The following is a 21,405-nucleotide window of genomic DNA, read 5'->3' as shown; positions in this document are numbered from 1 at the left end:
GTACCGCAAAAAAAAAAAGGACATGGAACTAGCCTCTTTGCCTTATTTACAAGTTTTGGATCATTTTTCTGAACAATAGGGAATCTTGTCTAGTACCTCTTGATATTTAACCCTCTTATTCTTTTTCCTTAAACTCATGTTATCCACGTGTGGTTGTGGTTGATTAGCACAGACTATTTGCTTTTATCTTCCTCCCCTGTGCCCCTTTACTCACACACACATATCCCAGCATCACCACAACACACGTGTAAAATGCCAGGATCCAAAAGAGAAGAGTCAGGTGACTCTGACTGAACACACCAATCGAATTGAATGTACCAATGTGTTGAACTCACTGCTGATATAGAAGGGTGAACTTAACTTTTGAATTATTCTGCAAAATTCAGGAGGTTGTAGGCATGGTCTAGGCTAATTCCTTTACTATGAATATCAAGGGAATAGGCCAAGTTTTTTGTCGTACAGAAAATTCCTTGCAGTAATTATTGCTAGATCCAAGAGGGCTTGCCATACTCACTATCACATCCCTAGTGGATATATTAAGGGTACCCCCAGGGCATACTTTGCTGGTATCAGCAACCTAGGCGCACACTTTATCTGAGATTCCTGCTTCTGGAATTTGCTGGTGACTGCAGCCTATTCCCTCAGAGATTTTCTTAAGGACCCTTTTCAGCTATCTCTCTTTTCTATCCTGTCTCAAAGCCATCAGCATTCCTTCCCTCTTTTGGCTCACTGCCCACACAAAAGAATGAAACCAAATTCGGTTATAGAAAACTGTGGAACCAAAGAGAATAATTTCTTTATTATGGTGAATTATGCCTTCTGATTCTGTTTAACCCAGATAGAGTCATTTCATATTTTTATCCTGCTTAGGAAAAAGTGAATTTAGGAATTCTGAGCATTAGTTAAATCATTTAAATCCAAAGCTGCCAGGGAACCTCGAAAATAATAGGGAGCACTTTGATGATTTTTTTCACATTTGCGATAGCTTCTGCAGCGCTTCTTTGCAACTCCTTCAGTGGGTTAAAACCCTTGTTCTCTCCATAATCAGTTTTGGCTTCAACCTTGGATAAGTCCTTGTGTTTTCAGGAACCATGGTTATCTTTTCCCTAAAGAGAGTGATATTTCTTATGAGTTAATTTTAATGCTCTTCCTTATCTAGAAGGCTCACTCATGGCAAGATGAAAAGAATTCTACTGTTTCATTATTTCAAAAACGTATTATCTGGCTTTCTCTGGACTGATTTAGGTATTTACAACCAGAAAATGTGTTTCGAATTCTTTTACTAGTATCTTACCTTCTTCATAGTATTGGTACATCAATCGTATCAAAATTTAATTTGACATTAGTCTTCTTTACTTCCTTATGACAGAAGGCCAGAGTGTCACCTCAGGATGAGTTCTCCCACTACCTGGCAACAGCAAACTGACATCCTGGTTTAGAAAGACACACTTAGCCTAGAGCATTTTTCAGTTACAAGACCATGTTCTATGAAAGGTCAGGTTTGTTTATTTGTTTTGCTGGTTGGTCGATTTATTAAATGTAGCAATGCATATGGTATTCACATTGTTTTTCTAAAGGGAAAAATCCATCCAAAATACAAGATCCCAGTAATGTTTTCGATAGTTCTGCAGTGTCAAGGCAGCAAATGTGTTATCACCCTGTAATTAATTCCACTAGTGCTCTCTCATTCACTTATCAGATTTAAATTAAATTCAATAAACAGTATTGAATACCTCCTACAAGATATAGGTAGTCCCTGCCCCTAAGGAATTTTCAGTTTAAGGGCCATGAAGGAATGTACTCAACCAATAGTAATACTAGCCAGAATGGTGTTATTGATTTAATAAAGGTATACCACTCATGGTCATGAAAACATTGACCTCCCCCTGCCTAAATTTTGACTGGGTAGGATGCTAAAGGGACCTTGGACTCAACCATCTCACTTTTAAATAGAAATTTATGTTAGTCTTTATTAATCTATATTTGTTGTAGAAAGTTTAGAATATGTAGAAAAGTGGAAAGAAATCAAACACCCAAAGTCCCTCCACTACAAAGCAGTTATTATTAACTCTTTTGGTATATTTCCTTCCAGTCTCCTTCTCACATATTTTATTTTTTACATACATGAGATAGTATTAAATATGCAATTTTATGCATTGATTATTTTTCCATAAACTGTTCTGACATGATCCTTTCCCAGTGCTATTAAAAACTCTTGGTAAACATTTTTTAAGCTAAATAATGTTCAACTATTGGATCAGTCATAACTTAGACATTCTTCTATTTAGGTTGTTTATACTGTTTCACTATTGGATGGCTTCGGGCTTAAAACTTTCTCAGGATAGAGTCTGAAGTAGGTTTATGGGTCAAAGTACATGAACATTTTTAAGGCTCTTGCAAGATAGTTTTTGAACACCACGCATTTTGTACCTTGCTTTTGCCTTTATCTTCACAGCAGGTTTCATTAGCCTTCCTTACACATACTACAGGCTCTTCTGCCTTTTAATTGGCAAGGAAATCACCAGGAACTGAATATACACTGGAGGGAGGAGATAAGCAGAGTTATCAAAACCAGCTCCCAAGAAGAGTTGGAAACTTAATCTAGCTAAGCTTCTAGTAGTGCCCTCCTCACAAATGTGTTATCTCCTTTTGAAGTTGCATAGACCTTGACTTACACAAGTATAGAAAGTTAATGGTTCCTTACTTACGGAATTGAGTGGAGAAGGCAGAAATTAGATTAGATTCATGCATTTCTAGGAACCACTGAGTCTCCAGTAATTGTTGTTACTAACAATTTCAAGCAACACGGCTTTCTCTAATAGCTGTGAAGGGGTGCGAACAGAATCCTGAGAAACAGTCACTGCTGTTACTGAAGTGCCATCATGAAGGGAGCTAGTTTATTTTGGGCTAGGCTCAAAGGCCTGGCGTCCACTGAGGTCCAGTATGGCCTGAAACATTATATTAAGCCTGAGACTGGAAGACCTGTGGGATCCCCCGAGCTCTATCCTGTGCCCCTGGGAGCCTCTGAATGGAGCGTTGACATAGGCTGGGTGGTCTGAAACTTCCGCAGACTCAGCCCCGTCTTCTGGCCTGAGCCAGAGTCAGGTCACAGCACAGTGGACTCAGGATCGGCCTTGAGGTTACCTAAACAGCATCTCATTCTCAAGCACAGACAAGTGGAATGTGAAATAGAATTTCTGACAGAGGTGCCAACTTTCCAGGGACCTTGGTCTGCTTCCAGGCCTTTGACTTGAAGACTCATAAATGTCCTCACTGCTAAAAGATAAATAAATCCATTTTTAAAACTTTCCTCAGAGCACCTCGTTGACATGGTCCCCATGGATATTTTCTGATTGGTTTTCTAACTCCTCTTCTCCCTCCTCACCTGTGGAAACTAGTTATGTAGTCCAAGTCTAACCAGCACTGACAAGAGCAAGGGTTACCTCACAGACCCACTGGCTACACCTTTCTGTTTTTATATTCCGAACCATACTTGGTTTCTGCTTCCTTAAATAGCACATTTAGAAACTGGTTTAGTTCAGCTGAAGGTCTCTTGAAATCCCTGGATTTTTTCCTGCCATATTTTCAAATAACTAGTCATAAGCTATACTACTTACAAAGCTTGGGTTCCCAGCTAAAGGGTAATATTTGTGTGTTTCCTTGCAATTTTGGATCAGATCACTGTTTTGTTAACCTAGCGGCCCATTGGCTTATGGTCAAGTTCATATTTATTCTTGATTTTGTTATCACAGATTCACTTTTTAGAGAAAGAGGCTTAAACTTGGCCTTCTATTATCTCTGCTGTTTTAAAATCCAAGACGTTGAGGTGTTCTTTGTGTGAGTCCTCCGGTCCTGTGGTATTGCCTTCCAGATTCAGAAAATGTCCTATCAATTGTTATAATCTTAAATACAATCGTTTTCTCAGGCCCCCCAAAGTTATAGAGCATCCCAGCCACCCCCCACCCCGAGCTGAATCAGAGAGTTCACGTTTTACGAATAAGATGGTTGAAAAGCCTGCTTGCGCTCATCTTAGCTTTCTTCTCTCAATTCCCACTTCAGATGCCCATCTTTACTTGTCAGTGGGGGTTGGGAGTAGCTTGAATCTCAGACCTTCTGTTTTTTTTCAGCCAAGAGAGTCTTGGCAAACGCAAGGTGGTAGGAGGACGCTGTGGGAGAAGAGGTAGAGGTCAAGCAGTGCTAGATTCTCCATACAGGGTTCATAAATGATTGATCAAATGAGAAAAGAAGCAATTCTGGGAGTTTGGAGATAACAAGGAATAAGATTAAGTAGTCCAGATAAAGGCTTTATTAAAGCAGCCATTTTAATAGATTTTTTAGGCAGAGGACCAAGTCGATCCTTGGAATGAGTGCAAATTTTTTATTGAGCCAGTAGAAACTGATGGTGACATATTGGACGTGTACATTGGATTTATGAGTGTAATTCAACGTGAAAACTAGCATGTGAATGCGTGGATTGTGTAAGTGTTACGTATAAATTATATTCTTTGATTTATAACTGCAAGCTTTATGTGCAGAACTCATTGCCTTTTTATGATACTGCTTGTTTGGCACGTATTCTTAGCTGTAACTGTGTTTCAAAAGAGCCATTCTATTTCGGATTTTGACAAGGTAGGTTGCTGGTGATCTCTGTAGAGCAATGTTATTTTCCAGTAATATTGGCGACCACAGGCTGAAGTACGAGTTTGTATAATGAGTCATGGTAGGAGCTCTCTGTCTCCCTCCGGCCCCCATATTCTTCCCCTGAGTCGTTTGTGCAGAGTGGAGTCTCTGAGCAGTGCTGGGTATCTGCATCATCCCTTGGACTCTACATGTTTAGAATCAATTTTAAATTAGAAAGAAAATTCTAAACATAAACGTCAATTTTGAATGACTTACAAATTGCTTTTCTCCCCACTTTTTTCACATTGCCTTCTTAACTAACAAAGAAGAATCGCTAAAGGAAGAGGCATATTAGAGGAGCTAGATTCCAATTAAGGTCCCCTGTGACTGCTGTGTAACTAAAATGACTACTTAGCACTCCTAGGAAACAAAGGAAAAGATCAAAGGGAATTGTTGAAGTTAGAGGCATAAAAAAGACCCACATACTTTAAAAACACACACACACACGCACACACACAAAAACTCTTCTTGTCTCCTACCCTCATCCCTGTTGGGTTTTTGTTTTTTTGTTTTTTTTTAATATCAGGAAAAAGTTTCAGCTTATCAGTTGATAGGAAGACATTGTTTTGTGGGGTAGATAACATGGGTTTTGAATTAGACCTGGTTCAGTTTCCTCATCTGTATTTTCCGGGCTGTGTGAACTTGAGCAAGTTACTTAATGGATTACTTGAGGATAGATTGAGGTGATCCATGGAATGCTCAGCTCATAGTAAATGCTTAATACCTTTCGGTTGTCATCAGTGAGAATCTTCATCATTATCACTTATCACCACCAGCACCTTCATATCATGGTCATCACAGCCTCCACCGCCACCAGTCACCATCACCATCACCATCACCATCACCTCACTCTCCTGGTTTTCCTTCTACCCCTCTGTACCCTCCCCTACTCACAACCCCTTTTGCAGACTCTCTTCCTCTTCCAAACCCTAAATACCGGGATTCCTGAGGTTTACGTCCTCTCTCACTACACATTCTCCCTGGCAGCCTCATCCACAGTGGGGGCTTCCTGTCTCAGCCATTGCTGCTGATTCCCAAATCCATTACTCCAGCCGAGATCGCTCTTCTAAGCTTCAAACATTATATCCATCTGTCCAGTGGACATGTCCCCTTAAATGTCCCAGCAGCACTTCAGACTAAAGCTCAACACAATTTCCCTCCCCTGACCTTGTGCCTTCTCTTGTTTCTTATCTTAAAGAAGACATCACAATTCACCCTGTTACCAAAGCAAGAAAATTGGGTGTCATCCTTGACTCTACACTTTCCCCTTCCTCCACTGTTCAGTCGATGAATGATGTCTATTACACCTTCTAGGCTCTCAGGTTCATGTGGGTAAGGACCATTTTAGAACTGGAAATCTCAGTGCCTAGCACAGTACTCAATAACTATTGAATGAATGAATAAAGGAGTGAATGAAAGTCCTGAATATCCCCACTTTCTTCCATTTCCTCTGCCTCTTCTGTAGTATAGGCCACCGTCTGTTCTTAACAACTTAATTCATAATTTAGAAATCCCATAGTTGAAATATCCTAACTGATCTCCCTGCTTCTAGGCTTGCAGTCCTCACCCCCAGCACCGCTGCAGCTCATTTTCCACACTGCACAGAGAGATTTTCACGAAACCCAAGAATCTGATTGTCATCATGCCTCTTCCCGGCTGAAAGCACTGCGATGACTCTCACTAATTATCCTGATTTGATGTCCTGGCTTACAGCTGTTATCCCGGCGCAATTGTCAGTTTCATACATGTCCTGAATTGGGCGATAATGATATGATCACCCTATACCTAATCTGTCGTCTGCTTACGTTTCCAGCCTAATTGCTCCTCATTCTTTCCTTACCCCTACATGCTATCTAGTCGTATTAAACTTAAAGCTTTTCGTATTTGTTGTGTTCTCACATGCTCTTCCTTCTGCCTAGAAATTCCCTTCTCTCTTTGCCTCACAGATTCCTACCATCTGGGTCTCAGGCTAAGCCTTCCTTTACAGAAGAGTCTTCTCTGACCCCCAGGGTTATGTCAGGTACTCCTTCCTTCATGTTCCCATAGCATCTTGCATCCTAGCTCTTACCTCACTGTTTTCACTACCCGTTAACTTCTGTGGGTTCCCCACTAGCGTCTAAGTTCTCTCAGGTCAGTGACCACATATGCTCGCTGCACAGTTGAATCCTGGTGCCTAACCCAGACTCCTTGACAGAGATGACATTCAGCAAACGTGTAGTGAATGACTGAAGTAAAAATCACATGCTATTAGAATGATCAAAGTACACGTGTGGAAAAATCTTCCACAATAAATCTTCTGGGAATATGTCTAATTTTTGACTGTAAACAGTACATTGTCTTCTTGCCTCTGTTCATCGTGTTTGTGATAATGGTGGAAATGATTCTGTGTTCCTTTGATTAAAAGTTCATCCTAGGACAGGATTTGGAGTTGGTACACACTGTCAATTCCAGGAACTCTTGCAGGTGATAATGTTGCAAAACAAAGCAAAGAACAGCTGTTTTCTAGCCTTTTCAAGCAGTTGAAGCTACTTTTATTTCAACTATAACTATGTATGGCAGATTTTTTTTTTTTTTTTTTTTTTTTTTTTGTGGTACGGGGCCTCTCCCCTTGCGGGGCACAGGGTCCAGACGCGCAGGCTCAGCGGCCATGGCTCAGGGGCCCAGCCGCTCCGCGGCATGTGGGATCTCCCCAAACCGGTGCACGAACCCATGTCCCCTGCATCTGGCAGGCGGACTCTCAACCACTGCGCCACCAGGGAAGCCCTGGCAGATGTTTTTAAAGTTATTAGTTTTGAAGTTAAAATTAAATTTGCTCTCATTATTCTAATGTATCCTAGATTGCTTAAGTTCTAAATTCTATTCTCGCACTAATGAAAACAAACATAAAATGTCTCATACTTCCGATATAATTATTTGTATTGTATTATTTGAAAACTTGAAATTGTGTGCTTTTAGATGGTAAATTTTACACTGTTACTTGATCTACCAGAGAATGCAAACATTTTGTTTCACATGCATTGACTAGAAAGGAGTTCTGGACCTATCTAGGGGTCTGTGTACATCATTCTATTAAGTGAAAAGGAAGGTTAATGGCTTTTATTCCAAACAGAAATAGCTTTAGTGTTTTTATCACAAAAACAATACACAGGGCTTCCCTGGTGGCGCAGTGGTTGAGAGTCCGCCTGCCGATGCAGGGGACGTGGGTTCGTGCCCTGGTCCAGGAAGATCCCACATGCCGTGGAGCGGCTAAGCCCGTGAGCCATGGCCACTGAGCCTGCGCATCTGGAGCCTGTGCTCCGCAACAGGAGAGGCCACAACAGTGAGAGGCCCGCGTACCGCAAACAAACAAACAAAAAAACCCAAAACAATACACATTCATGGCCAAAAAAAAAAATCAGGAAAGATAAAGAAGAAAATGAAAATCATTTGTATTCCCACATTTAGGTTACTGTGTTAAACATTTTAGGGTATATATTTCTCGTCTTTTTTTCTGCATGTGTAGTCATATCAATACAGTTTTTTAAATGGAAATGGTATCATTCCACACATATGGCTTTAAAATGTGTTTTTCCACTTGACAAGTTTGGGACTTTCCGGGAGAAAAAAAATGGGTAAAGAGCATGTTAGGAAGTTTTGCTTTCTAGTGTGTTGGGTGGTGGAATTTCCCCTTCACCATCCCCATTAAGAAAACTTAAATAATCTGTATTACTTTTTGAATCAGTCAGGGTGCATTCGAAGGAAACAGAAGCCATGCTAGCTGTTTTAAGCAGAAGAAGATTTGATTTTTTTTTTTAAATAGGTGTTTATAGGGCTTCTCTGGTGGCGCAGGGGTTGAGAGTCGGCCTGCCGATGCAGGGGACACAGGTTCCTGCCCCGATCCGGGAAGATCCCACATGCCGTGGAGCGGCTGGGCCCGTGAGCCATGGCCACTGGGCCTGCACGTCCGGAGCCTGTGCTCCGCAACAGGAGAGGCCACAGCAGTGAGAGGCCCACGTACCGCAAAAAAAAAAAGGTGTTTATAATATTGTTGGGAGGTGTAGAAGAGGGTGCCCTAGGCTGATCCTCCAGAAATAAACCTAAACTGCACTTGGACTGCCAGGGTGGCTGCCCCTTCCTCATGATCAGGGAGATGGGGACTCAGAAAGCAGCCCTGGAATGGCTGCTCCATAGACACACCACCCCAGCTGACGTACGGGGACAGACTTGTCACTGCCACTGCTATTGGCCCTAGAGCCACACAGCATCTGCTTAATTCACACTGCCAAAAACGGATGCCTGTACCCCTGTCCTGCTTCTCTACCTTTAGCTAAAAGACAAGCTAAAGTCTCCATGACTCTGCACGCCATCAGAAATCAGAGATGCCGTCTGCTCGCTTCTGCCTCTAAAATTTCAGACTGCATCCAGTTGGCAGAACCTAAATCAGATCTGAAACCCTAGTTCAGGGGAGTCTAGGAAATGTAGTTTAGAGCTGTCTAGTCTCTGCAGTATAGGGCAGCCCAATCCCATCAGTCAGGAGGCTGGAGTGGACATTGAATACTGCCATATTCACCACACATCAAGGCTTTGGGTGTTGGGTTTTTGTCCCTTTTGGATGCATCACTATACAGAGAAGAACTTAACAGCAACATAAAGAGGGAGAGCTTATCAGAAGTGGTGACATATACCACTACAATTTATTTACTCCATCCCTATTGCTCTTTATTCATTTTCTGTTGGTTGGGTTTTTTTCCCATATAAACAGTGCCTTGATAAACTGCTCTTAGCAGAGTCACTAATAGCCTCCATGCTCCTAAACCCAATGGGCAATTCTCTGGCCCCATTTTATTTGACCTGTCAGGACTTTTGACACGGCTATGCATTCTCTCCTTAAAACTCTTCCTTCACTTGGTTTCAGAACCTCCTGCTCTCCTGATGTTCTTTCTAGCTCACCTGCTCAATCTGCATCTCCCTGCTGGTTCCTTCTCATCTCTCTTGCTCTTAATGTTGCGTGCCCAGGATCCAGTCTCCCTCCTCTGTGTACTCCCTGGCTCATCTCATCCAGCCTTATGGCTTTAAATACCCTGAAGTCCACACCCGTGTATCCTACAGCTGCCGATTAACATGTACTTTTTTTTTATTTTTTGAGGTACGCGGGCCTCTCACTGCCGCGGCCTCTCCCGTTGTGGAGCACAGGCTCCAGACGCGCAGGCTCAGCGGCCACGGCTCACGGGCCCAGCCGCTCCGCGGCATGTGGGATCTTCCCGGACCGGGGCACGAACCCACGTCCCCTGCATCAGCAGGCAGACTCTCAACTACTGCGCCACCAGGGAAGCCCTAACATGTACTTTTGATGCTTTAAAAACATCTCAAACCTAACATTTCCAAAATCGAACTTCTGCTTTTTCCCGCTACATATATTCCACTCACTTCTCCATTTCAGTTTGTGGAACCTCCATCTTTCAGGTGGCTTACAACAAAATCCTGAGTGTCATCCTTTACTTCTCTCTCACATTCACATTCAATCCATCAGCAAATCCTGTTGACTCTGCCTCCAAAAATATCCACAGTCCAACACTTTTCTCCGTCCCCACTTGCTCCCTGCTGGTCCAAGCCACCATTATTTCTCTCTTGGACTTTTGCCCCAGCTCTTCAGTGGTCTCTGTGCCCTCCCTAGAATCTAAAAGTTAGAACATGTCACCCTTCTGCTCAAAGCACACCAGTGAAATTCTATCTCACTCAGGATAGAAGTCACAGAGTTTTTACAACAACCCAGAAGGCTCCTTGTGATACTACCACCCACAGTGCCACCATCTTTCTGATTTCCTTTCCTGTCATTCTCATCCTTGATTACCTTGCTCCAGTCTCACTGATGATCTTAAGCATCTCTGTCGCTAAAGGACTCGGCAATTGCTGGCCCCTCTGCTTGGAATGCTCTTCCTCCAGATATCCACAAGGCTCTCTCATCGCCCTCAGACGTTGTTCAGCCATCACCTGCTCAGTAAGGCCTTTCCTGGTCTCTGTATTTAAAGTTACAAATGGACCTCTCCTCCAGCCTTCCGAACCCTCCTTCTCTGTTTTATCTTTCTCCATCGCACCTACGGCCTTCTAATTAATTATATAACTTCTTTTTTCTATTGCCTGCCCTGCCCCCCATGAAAAAATTGATTTTTGAATATATTTTTTATTATCGAATCGGTGCATGGAACAGTATCTGGGCACATTGGTAGTCATTCATCAAGTGTTTGTTGAATGAGTATATTTCTTTATACATGTGTCATTGTGCGCTTGTCTAATTATTTACTGGGGATTAATTCCTAGGGTCAAAGATATGCACAAAATTGCCCGGGAAGGTTTTAACAATTTGTTCTCCCAACAAGGGTCAATGAAATGTCTTTTGCCTGACACCCTCACCAACATCATACCCTAGTCACGCTATCTGTTCCATTCCTTGAACTCACCGTGTTCATCCCCACTTGATGCATTTGCCCTGACTCCTTCCTGCTCCCAGAATGCTCTCCTGCCACATTTTGACTTGATGTCACTCTTCTTCTTATTCAGGTCTCACTTGAACTGTCATCTCCTTGCTTGGAGAGGCCTCCTCTGGCCATCAGCTGTAGAGTAACTTCCCAGTCACTCCATTTCACATCACCCTACTTTACTTTCATTACAGCATATTTCACTACCAGATATCTTCTTATGTGTATGTTGTTTATTTGTTTGTCTGTGTTTTCCTGCTCTAGAATGTAAGCTCCATGAGAACAAGAGCTTCCTAAGTCTTTTGCAACGCTATCTCCATAAATGTGTGTTTGATAATGGAATAGACCCTGGGTATTGTAATTTTCTCGTTGTGACGATCTGCTGGGTGGGAAGTGGATTTAACATGAATTATTTGCCTAGATTGGTGAAGCTGAGCACCTTTTCAAGTATGAAAGCTTTCTTTTGAATAACAAATGCTAAGATAACCTAGAAGTTGAAATATTCAGTTAGCATATTTGTTTTAGATATGCTATATCAGATTTCTTATGTTTCTGAGAAGTTGCATGATTTCTTAAGTTTCTGAAGCCTCCTTTCTCATTTATGTCAACATTTGTATCCATAAAGTAGGACTCCTTCTGCAGATTGCACTCACGTACTGTTGTTTTCTTTGTGTCTCCACAGCTTTTGGAAAGAACCAACAGTGTTTTTGAAGAGTCAGAGGCTGGTGCTACCAAGAGTCCGCTCCACCTAGCTGTAAGTGAGATGCTGTGGGCAGCTTCCCCCGTCACAAAAAGAACCTAAGTGTTCCTAAAACTAGGCTGCTCTTAAAAGGAAAGCACAGCACTGCATAATAACTTATAATGGAAACAGTACATGGGTGAAGGCTGAGGCTGCGGTGAGAAAGCATGTCTCAAATTCCAATCCCAGCTTCTCACTGGTGACCTCAGACACATGACTTACCCCGGCTGAGCCTCGATTTCCCCATCTGTGAAGTGAGGATACAGGAAAAGAGACAACGTGCATGAAGCCATATCACAGTGCCCTTAAGAATAATGATTGTTATAAATTTTAAGTCTCTAAATTATTATTATCTAGTAGTTAAATCAGTAAACTGAGGAAATGTTTTATTTTGGTTTTAGAGATTTAAGTATAGACAGCAAGTACTGAACTTAACAGATAATCGAATGCCACAATTAAAAACTTGAGATATTTAAATACAGACTTGGGAGAGCAAGATGAAAATATGCATAATTGCAACTCTGCTGCTTCTGCCTGGGCTTGGAATCGGGGTCTCAGAGGAGGTATCAAGGGCTGATTCTTGTACTGGGTGAGATCTGGGAGGGAGGGGAGCAGGAATTTTTCTGCCACCAGTAAAGCTTCCTTTCCACATCCCAGTCATTGAAGAGAAATGCAGTAGCTCAGAGTGAGGATCCCCAAACTCTCTCTGAGGGTGACTGAGCTGGGAAGCTCACTACCGCTGTAAGTCAGTTAAGGTCTTGCTAACCGTCGATCAGCAGCAGCTGTTCCCTAGGGACCTCTCAGACTGGCAACAGCCAGCTCACCTACGCAGGGCTCTGCTGAGCTGTGAGGCCTCGGTCCAGGGCCATCAAGAAGGTGTTTGGATGCACCCAGAGACTGGATGTTGGGAAGAGTAGGATGCTGGGTCTCTGTGTTTAATGGTTATGACATTTCACGCACACATAAGCACTTATTCAGTTTCCTTCTGATGAAAAATTGAGGTGGAGAATTTGGAGAGCAGAGAGGAGTGTTTTACTGATGGCCTACTTAAGCAGTCAGGCAAGGTAAGAAGGGATGAGGCCATCCCACAAGGATTGGGATGAACCGATCACACTCATGGAGCCCTCGCTTCTTTGCCAGTCTCCCCACACACTCACCAGCACACCTGATAATATCCCACTCACCACCCTCTGCCACATCTACCAACGCAGCGACTATACACACGGACACACGCACACACTGAGTCCAGTGAAATCAGGCTAAAATGTCCATTCGTCTTTCTTCCAGACATGGGCTTAGAGTAGAAAAGGTGGATGGAGGGTGGGATATTTACATGTATAAAATTTCATACCAGTTGGCTCTTAGTACAGGTTGCTCTAAAGGTTGACCCTAGAATCTCTGCCCAGCCATCTGCTGTGCCTGGGGAAGTTACCCCAAAGCTGGGAGAGACCTATTGGAAAGGTTATCTCAGGTAGAATTCTCATGCCCTATGAAGGTGGGGTTGATTGCATTGCTAAGCCTAATGGTAATATGAGAAGAGACTTTCCTAGCTTCCAAAAAATTCTATCATCTCTCATTCTTTTTTTTTTTTTCTTTCAAAAATTATTGTTGAGTGCTTACTGGGTGCCAGGTGCTCTGCTAAGTGTTGTGGGTTCCCAGTCCTGTAAAGACAGGGTGGTACAATATCATTGGAGAGAGTTGGGCTTTGGTAGTTCTACACCTAGGGGATCCTAGCCACCAGTCTTCTCATTAGCAACTCGCCTGGACATGGTTTTCCCATCTGTAAATTCAAAGGAGTGAGTCAGTTAAGGATCCCCAAACCCTTTCCAATTTGTTAATTTATTTAATTGTTTTTTTTGTATGATCTTGGCCAAATACCTAACCTCTTGTGTCTCAGTTTTCCCACTCATAATACGGGGAGAATAGCGGTACCTCTGTCATAGGGCCACTGGGGGGATGACCTGGGTTAATGCACGTAAAGCAGTTAGAACAGCACCTGGCACTATCATCCTCGCTATTAGTCACATCACTGTCATTCTTTCCTTTGACATATACTGACTGTGCGTGTACCAAACACTGTTTCGGGAGCTGGAGAGATGGCAACAAACAAAACCCAGCCACTGTCCTTGTAGAGTGTGAAGTCCAGGAGAGACGATAGACAAGTAAATATACAATGTGGCAGGTGGTCCGAAGTGCTGCTGCAAATGGGAGCAGTGAGACGGAGAGCACCGAGGTGGCGGACTGGGCGCTGTTTCCCACAACATAGCACCTCACGTTTGACCGGGGATGCGACGAGCTAACCATTTGGTCTCGGACAGAAGAATGCTCTGGGCAGAAGTGCAGGGTCCCCAGGGTGAGAGCACACTTGGCATGTTCCCAGAACAGCAAGGCCACCATGGCTGGAGCACAGTGGTGCAGGGAGGGTGGTAGGGAGGCGGGGGAGGGCCACAGACTCCAGGGGGATCTTTGACTTCTTCACTGAGCAAAAGAGGAAACCGTTTGGAGGGTTTTGAGGAGACAGATGATGTGATACGACTTTTATCTTAGAAGGATCCCTTTAACGTCTGCATTGAGTTTAAATTGTCAGGGAACAAAGCAGAAACTAGACAACCAGGCAAGCGATGATGGTGATAACTTTGACCAGGGTGATAGCCGTGGGTCAATTCTAAAACTATTTTATGTTTTCCCTCTAAAAGCTAATACGTTTTAAAGAAATTATTATTTGCTCCAAGAACCCCGCAAGTATGCCCATCGCCCTCCCCAGGGCCCCCTGTAGCAATTAACTTGATTAAAACCCAAGGCACATTATTTCTTCCGTGGAAGATTCTACAGTGAAAGAGAACCAGATGCCCCCAAACCTTGACTACCCCAAGAAACCTGACCGGACTTGAGTTACTATTTCCTGGTTGAATGAGTCAAGTCTCCAGGGTTATCTGCCCAGTGAATTTCATAAACATTTCATCCACTTGAAAAAAATTAAATCAAGAAACACGGCTATGCAAATGAAAGGCTCCAGCTGTCGAGATTTCCAGATGGACCCATTGTTTCATGGATTCTGTTGAGATCCCAAATTCTTTCTCCTTGCTGCCCTCAGTTCCAATCTAAAAAGTTCAAAGAAATTAATTATGTTTAAGAAGTATTTAAGTTACTTAATGAGATTTTTAAAGTCTTTTGTAAAACAAATTTGAAATGTTTGATTGCCACCTCTAGTGAAGGCTTAAACTGGGTTGTCTATCGAAAGCCAAAATGCTACATGCTTTTTGAACCAGCATATTTGCTCTTTTGTGTGATTACTTCTTCCTGGAGATATTTTAGAAATTATTTGTGGAATTATCCACTAAACACCTGATTTAGGTTGGGAATAGAAAGAAAAATAAGACAGTGTTCATCATGCACTGCTGATATGAGAAAGGTCTTCTTTCCTGACTACCTGAGTCTCTTTCAGAGAGTTTAAAGCTTTATTTTATACTTTCTTATAGACTCTAAGAACCACATAACTGCCTAAAGACAGAATCATGCATTTAACCACAGAGTAGAATTCCATATTATGTGGTAGTTTGTTTCTAGGGTTAAGCCCTAAAGTGTGAAGGTAAGTGAAAATTCTTGTATTAGCAAATTTACCTTTATTATTTCCCTTAAATTGCCCTGGAAGTATAGTATACGTAGTTTTATGTCTTCAACTCCATATCGTAATGCTTTTGGATACTAAAATTCAATAGCCGCAGGCTTGACGAATGGAAGAAACAAAGGGAATTCTATATATAAATCTGGCCTTTCAACCATCCTGTCTTTGAATTTTTAAGTGCCTGATATAGAAGAAAATATCGATTGGAATTCTGATGCTTTCCTTCAGTAGGGTTCACTCCATTTTATTTTAATGTTAAGCCTCTTTAACACATGCAAACGGGTTTATTTTTTGTTGTGAGAATTAAAGGAGAAACTGCAGGGGTCTTTTACAGGAGTTAAGTTCTTAAGTCAGCGCCTAAGTTAAGTGCCCTTTGATGTGACTCTGCTGTCCTGGACAGTGCTGATCTGTCTACATCACCTTCCTTCCTGAATATGTTTCTCTTTGCCCTGGGTTTTCTCTTTATTAAAATCTAAATATGTGAGCCATGGTGCTTTGTAGATACGCATGCAGTTTATAGGTTGCCAATTCTATTTTCCTAGGCTAAGTCAAATTGACAGAAATTGTAAATGTTTGCTATCTTTGTCATCATAGTAACTGCCACTGAAGGAACGAGCATTTGCAAATAGCATCTAGAACCATCTATTATCTACATGGACTCATTTCCCTTTGATGTAAAGTCAGGATTTCTACACAAGCTGAATCAGTCACTACCATTACAATTTAAAATTAGAAGAGGGATTATGCAAAAATAAGCCACAGACTCAAGCCCAGAGTCAAATGAGATAGACTGACTTACACCCTGATGTAGACGCTCCTGTTGCCACAGCCCTTTATAGGAGGATAGGTGCTCCCAAGTTGGCTTAAAATCACCAATGGCGAGTTGATGATAGCCGAAACTAGGTGATGGGTGTTTGGGAATTTGTGACACTATCCTCTGTTCTTTATATAAATTTGAAACTTCCTGTAAGAAAAAGTTAAAGAAGCATATATCTTATGGTCTTGTTGCATCCTATCCATAGTAGGAGCTCATGAGAAGCCCACAGCTCAGGCTCTGGGATCTGACTGGTCTGCCTTTGAATTCCAGCTCCACCACATAAGGCTGAGGGCTGAGTAACATCTCAGCCTTCCTGTGTCCTTGTTGGTGAGATGGGGATAACGATAGCATCCAAACCATGGCTTGTCGTAGTAATTAAATAAGGTGCTACATGTCTAGTCCTGCCTGACACACAGAAAGTACTCAATGAAATTATTGCTTCAGAAGTTAGGTTAGACTAAAGGCTTTCAATCCTAGATTTCTGATTCAATATTTATTATTAAGCTCCCTGAGCCATTACACATAGGCACAAAAGCATTTTGCTTGAAAGTCAATTAAATGGAATTGCTGGGAAAAATGATAAGACATTGCCTAAAAACATAGATTCTAGTGGTCACAGATTGTGGGTTTCAAACCTGACTTTGTCACTTACTAGCTTCAGTGATCTTGGGTGAATTAATTAACATTGCTTGTTTTGATCTAGAAAAAGGATGTGTGCAAAGATTAGAGCTCAGTGCCCTCAATAAACAGTTGCTATTTTTAAAGTATATTCTTATCACTAATACTAATAAATGATAATAGCAGTCATTATATTCATTCATTTATTCATCAAATAATTGTTGAGGGTCTGTGCCGTGCGCGAGTCTAGAATACAGCAGTGAGCAATACACAGAAAGTACCATCAGTCTTAGATAACAAACAAATCAATAGATATGTAACAGATATCAAGTGATATATAAAGCTATAAAGCTAAAATAAAGCAGGGAAGTGGCGTGTAGAGTATCCGATACGTTGAGGAGAAGGGGAGTGGGCTATTTTATATGGGCTCTGAGAAGCCGCCAGATAAGGGGACAGATGAAGCAGAATTACTGAAAAAGCCTTGTGGCTCTTTGGGGGAAGGGCTTTCCAGGCAGGGGAAACAGAAAGGACAGATGCAGTGGCCCAGAGGAGGACAGGCATTACTTAATCATAGGGGGCACAGAGGGCAGGCTAGAGTGGTTGGAACAGAGTGAGTGGGGGGCTATGCTGATGGACAGGGTCGAGGGAGGCCACATCCTAAGGGCCTGAATGGTCATGAGAAGTTTGGGATTTTATTATCAGTGAGGGAATTATCAATGAGTTTTCATCAAGGAGTGCTATATCCAACTTGAGTTTCAAAAGATTTCATCCCGTGGCTGCTCAGTAATCGTTTGCAGGAGGGCGAGGACAGAAAGGGAAGCTTTTGCCATAATCCTGGCAACAGAGGATGTGGTATAGTGAGAACTGGATAGATTCTGGATATATTTTAAAGAAAGAGTAGAGATGATGATGGCTTGGAAGTAGAGATGATCGTGGCACTGGGGGCTGCTACTAGTCACCCAACACCTGTGTGTGAATTACAACAGGGATATGGATAGATATTTCCTGCCGGATGCCCGAGAACCTGATGACACCTCTGTGTGGTTAGCAGAAGTGTCCGTTCCTCTCAGCAGACACATCCCTGTACCAGGGCACGGCAAGGCAGTGGGAAGGGGTGGGGAAGCTACTTATTAGCACCCCCTTGCCCCAATGTCCCAGAGCCCTTGTGTAGGGCTACCTGGGCTTAAGAGGGAAGACAAAAGAGGACTCCAAATTATTGGGCCTGAGCAACTAGAAGAACAAAATTGCCATTTACTGAGATGGAGCTCAGTTTGGGACATGTTAAGCTTGAGATGCATATTAGGTATATACAAGTGGAAATTTCAATAGACAGTTGAATATATATATCTTGCAAAGTAAAAGAAGTAGTTAGAACTAGGATATAAATTTGGGATTCATCAGCATATGAGTTATTATACTACATATATATGTTTAATATGTAGCATAATAATCATAATCATTTACAAAAATAATATAACGAGAAACTTTTAAAAACAGTTCCTATCAGCACTCTTAAATCTTGTGGGTCCTTTTAATCTAGTTTTTGTTATTGTTGTGGTTGACATGTACTTGGAAAAAACATTCAAATGGTTTTCTAAAAGGTAAGGTGAGGGCTTCCCTGGTGGCGCAGTGGTTGGGGGGTCCGCCTGCCAATGCAGGGGACGCGGGTTCGTGCCCTGGTCCGGGAGGATCCCACGTGCCGCGGAGCGGCTGGGCCCGTGGACCATGGCCGCTGACCCTGCGCACCCAGAGCCTGTGCTCCGCAGCAGGAGAGGCCACAGCGGTGAGAGGCCTGCGTACCGCAAAAAAAAAAAAAAAAAAAAGATAAGGTGAAATGAGTCCATAAGTTCATTACTTTACCTCCCATTTCTAGAGGTAACCACTGTTAACAGTTTCCTTTGTATCCTAAAATTTTCTGTGAATACAGAAATATACATAGATATAGATATGTGTCTATCTGGATATATTTGCTTTTTATAAAATTGTTATATGTACTATTTGCAACTTTTTTACAATTTTTGATAGAGTTTTGTCAAATCACCCTCCACAAATGTCACACCAGTGTATACTCCCACCACCAGAGCATGTATTGCTTTTTTTCACCATGTCTTATCTAATACTGGACATGCCCAAACTTAATCATTGCCATTTAGTAGTTGAAAAATAGTACCCTCAAAGTTTACATGGTTTTTTTCGTACGTGTATTGACCTTTTATATTTCTTTTTCTGTGAGCTGCCTTTTCAATGTCCTTTACACATTTTCCTAGTTTTTAAAATGGTTTGTATAAGTTCTTGGTGTATTAAGGAAATTAGTCTTTTGTCTGTGCTAAGCCGTTTTTCAAATAAATCGTGCCTTGAGTAATTGCTGCAGTAGAAAAACAGAAAGTGCAGGAGACATAAGAGGAAACTTTGGCTGCTGACGACCCTGGGGACAGGCTTTTCCTCTGTCTCCTTCTTTACTTCCCTCCACCAAATCCCCACCCCCACCATATCCTTATCTGTTTTCTTTCTTTTATTTCAATGTCCTTGGCCTTATATGTGCATTTACTTTTTTTTTTTTAACCTTATAGACTTAGTAAAAATTACCTTTCGGACTTTTAGTTTTGTGTTTTAGTACGAAGCCTCCTAACTTTAATGCAGCGTAAGACTTCACAATAGGTCTGACCTTGGCACTGATGTATGGACTGTACTTCCATAATTGGTTTTATGTTTTCATTATAATCAATGGAGGAAACAAAGGAGAGAAGAGGAAGCATCAACTATGTATAAGACACTGTGCAAATCTGGTGCAATTTTATCTCTTCTCGTCTTCTCTGGAAGGCAGCTTTTATTGATCTCACTTATAGATGAGGAAACAAAGTCTAAGTGAAATTAAGAAACTCACCTAGGATCACGAGGTTGACATTTAAAATGTTGGACTGTGGCAGAAGGTCACTATGCCTCTGTTGAATTACAAAGTCCACAGTGTTTTTAGTGGTTTGTTTCCCTTGAGGTTTAACAGAAAAGCCTCCTGAAAAAATATTCTGATTGTGTTAATAGGTTCAGGACTGAACTAGCAGATGAAAAAATATATTAATTCATTCAGCTATTAGTCTGCATTAGATTATTAGATCAATAGATATAAGAATACATTGATACATTTAGTACCTTTGGAATAAATTATTTGACAAAAGAGGAAGAACATGAAGAAATGCGTATGTAACTGTGAGGTCTGTGCGTTATAATTTTTCCACCTAACTCTGGTTTTGCCTGTGTTTCAATAATTATTCCAAGCATCTTTCCGACGCGCTCTTTGGAGTGGTCTCCATGTGTGATCTGAGAGCCTCAGCCCCTCCCGTGGATTGTTGTGGGATTTAAGGTGAACAAGCATTTGAGCGGTTGATTTCTCCCTTGCAGGCCTACAATGGGCACCACCAGGCCTTGGAAGTCCTCCTGCAGTCTCTGGTGGACCTGGACATCAGGGATGAGAAAGGCCGCACTGCTCTGGATCTGGCTGCCTTTAAGGGACACACAGAATGTGTGGAAGCGCTTGTCAATCAGGGTGCATCCATCTTTGTGAAAGACAATGTAACCAAAAGAACCCCACTTCATGCCTCAGGTAGGTCTTGTCAAGAGTCTGGTTATGCTAGTTTTGTGGCCCACTTATAAGTTCAAGTAAAAGGATGACAGCATTTTCTTTCATCCCAATTCTTAAAATACCTATTTTCTTTCTACATCAGACATGCCTACACTCTTCCAAAATGCTTTTGGCTTACTATCCACTTGGTGATAACTGGTGTTCTATGGCCAGAGAGCCTCTGGCCTTCTTCTTTAAAGATAGTTTTTCTTTAGAGCAGTTTTAGGTTCACAGGAAAATTGAAAAGAAGGTACAGAGATTTTCCACATACCCCCTGTCTCCTACATGTGCATAGCCTCCCCCATTATCAACATCCCTCACCAGAGTGGAACATTTATTACAGTGGATGAACCTACATTGACACACCGTAATCATCCAAAGTCCATAGTTTACATTAGGGTCCATTCTTGGTGTTGTACATCCTATGAATTTGGACAAATGTATGATGGCATGTGTCCATCATTCTGCCCTAAAAATGCTCAGTGCTGCATCTGGCCTTCCCCTTAACTCCAAAGAGAGTTCTGAACCTTTGGCCAATGGCAGTCACAAAACTTTCTGAAAAAAGGGCAAGATGTATTATGATCTTCAGACAAATTACATAGAATAAAATCACACAGCATTTCGAAGCACAAAATTAATGATATTTCACAGCTACTTCATAAAAGGAGTTGTCAGACAGCAATCTACTCGGTACGTATTGTGCAGCCTGAATGGCACTTCTTCACTTTTGCTCTGATTCTTGATGCATCAGGTGTAAAAATAGAGACTGTTAAAAAGTGCATGTATTTTTCAAGAAGTAAGTAATTTGCCTTTTCTGCGACTCTTCTTCAATATACATTAAAAAAAAAACTGTGT

General features: G+C 41.9%; 1 protein-coding gene across 1 annotated transcript in view; it reads left to right on the top strand.

Annotated features, from left to right (window-relative positions):
• ANKRD44 (ankyrin repeat domain 44) overlaps positions 1–21,405 on the top strand; it is a 205,378-nt gene that overhangs the window by 161,062 nt on the left and 22,911 nt on the right. Inside the window, exons 17-18 of the mRNA XM_065880164.1 lie at positions 11,818–11,889; positions 20,331–20,532. Of these exons, the coding sequence (XP_065736236.1) occupies positions 11,818–11,889; positions 20,331–20,532 (274 nt within the window). The remainder of the gene's footprint in view (positions 1–11,817; positions 11,890–20,330; positions 20,533–21,405) is intronic.

This window comes from Phocoena phocoena, chromosome 7 (assembly GCF_963924675.1).
Source record: "Phocoena phocoena chromosome 7, mPhoPho1.1, whole genome shotgun sequence".
Taxonomy (NCBI): Eukaryota; Metazoa; Chordata; class Mammalia; order Artiodactyla; family Phocoenidae; genus Phocoena; species Phocoena phocoena.
Note: the sequence above shows the minus strand (reverse complement) of the source record. Positions and strands in the feature narration are given on the sequence as shown.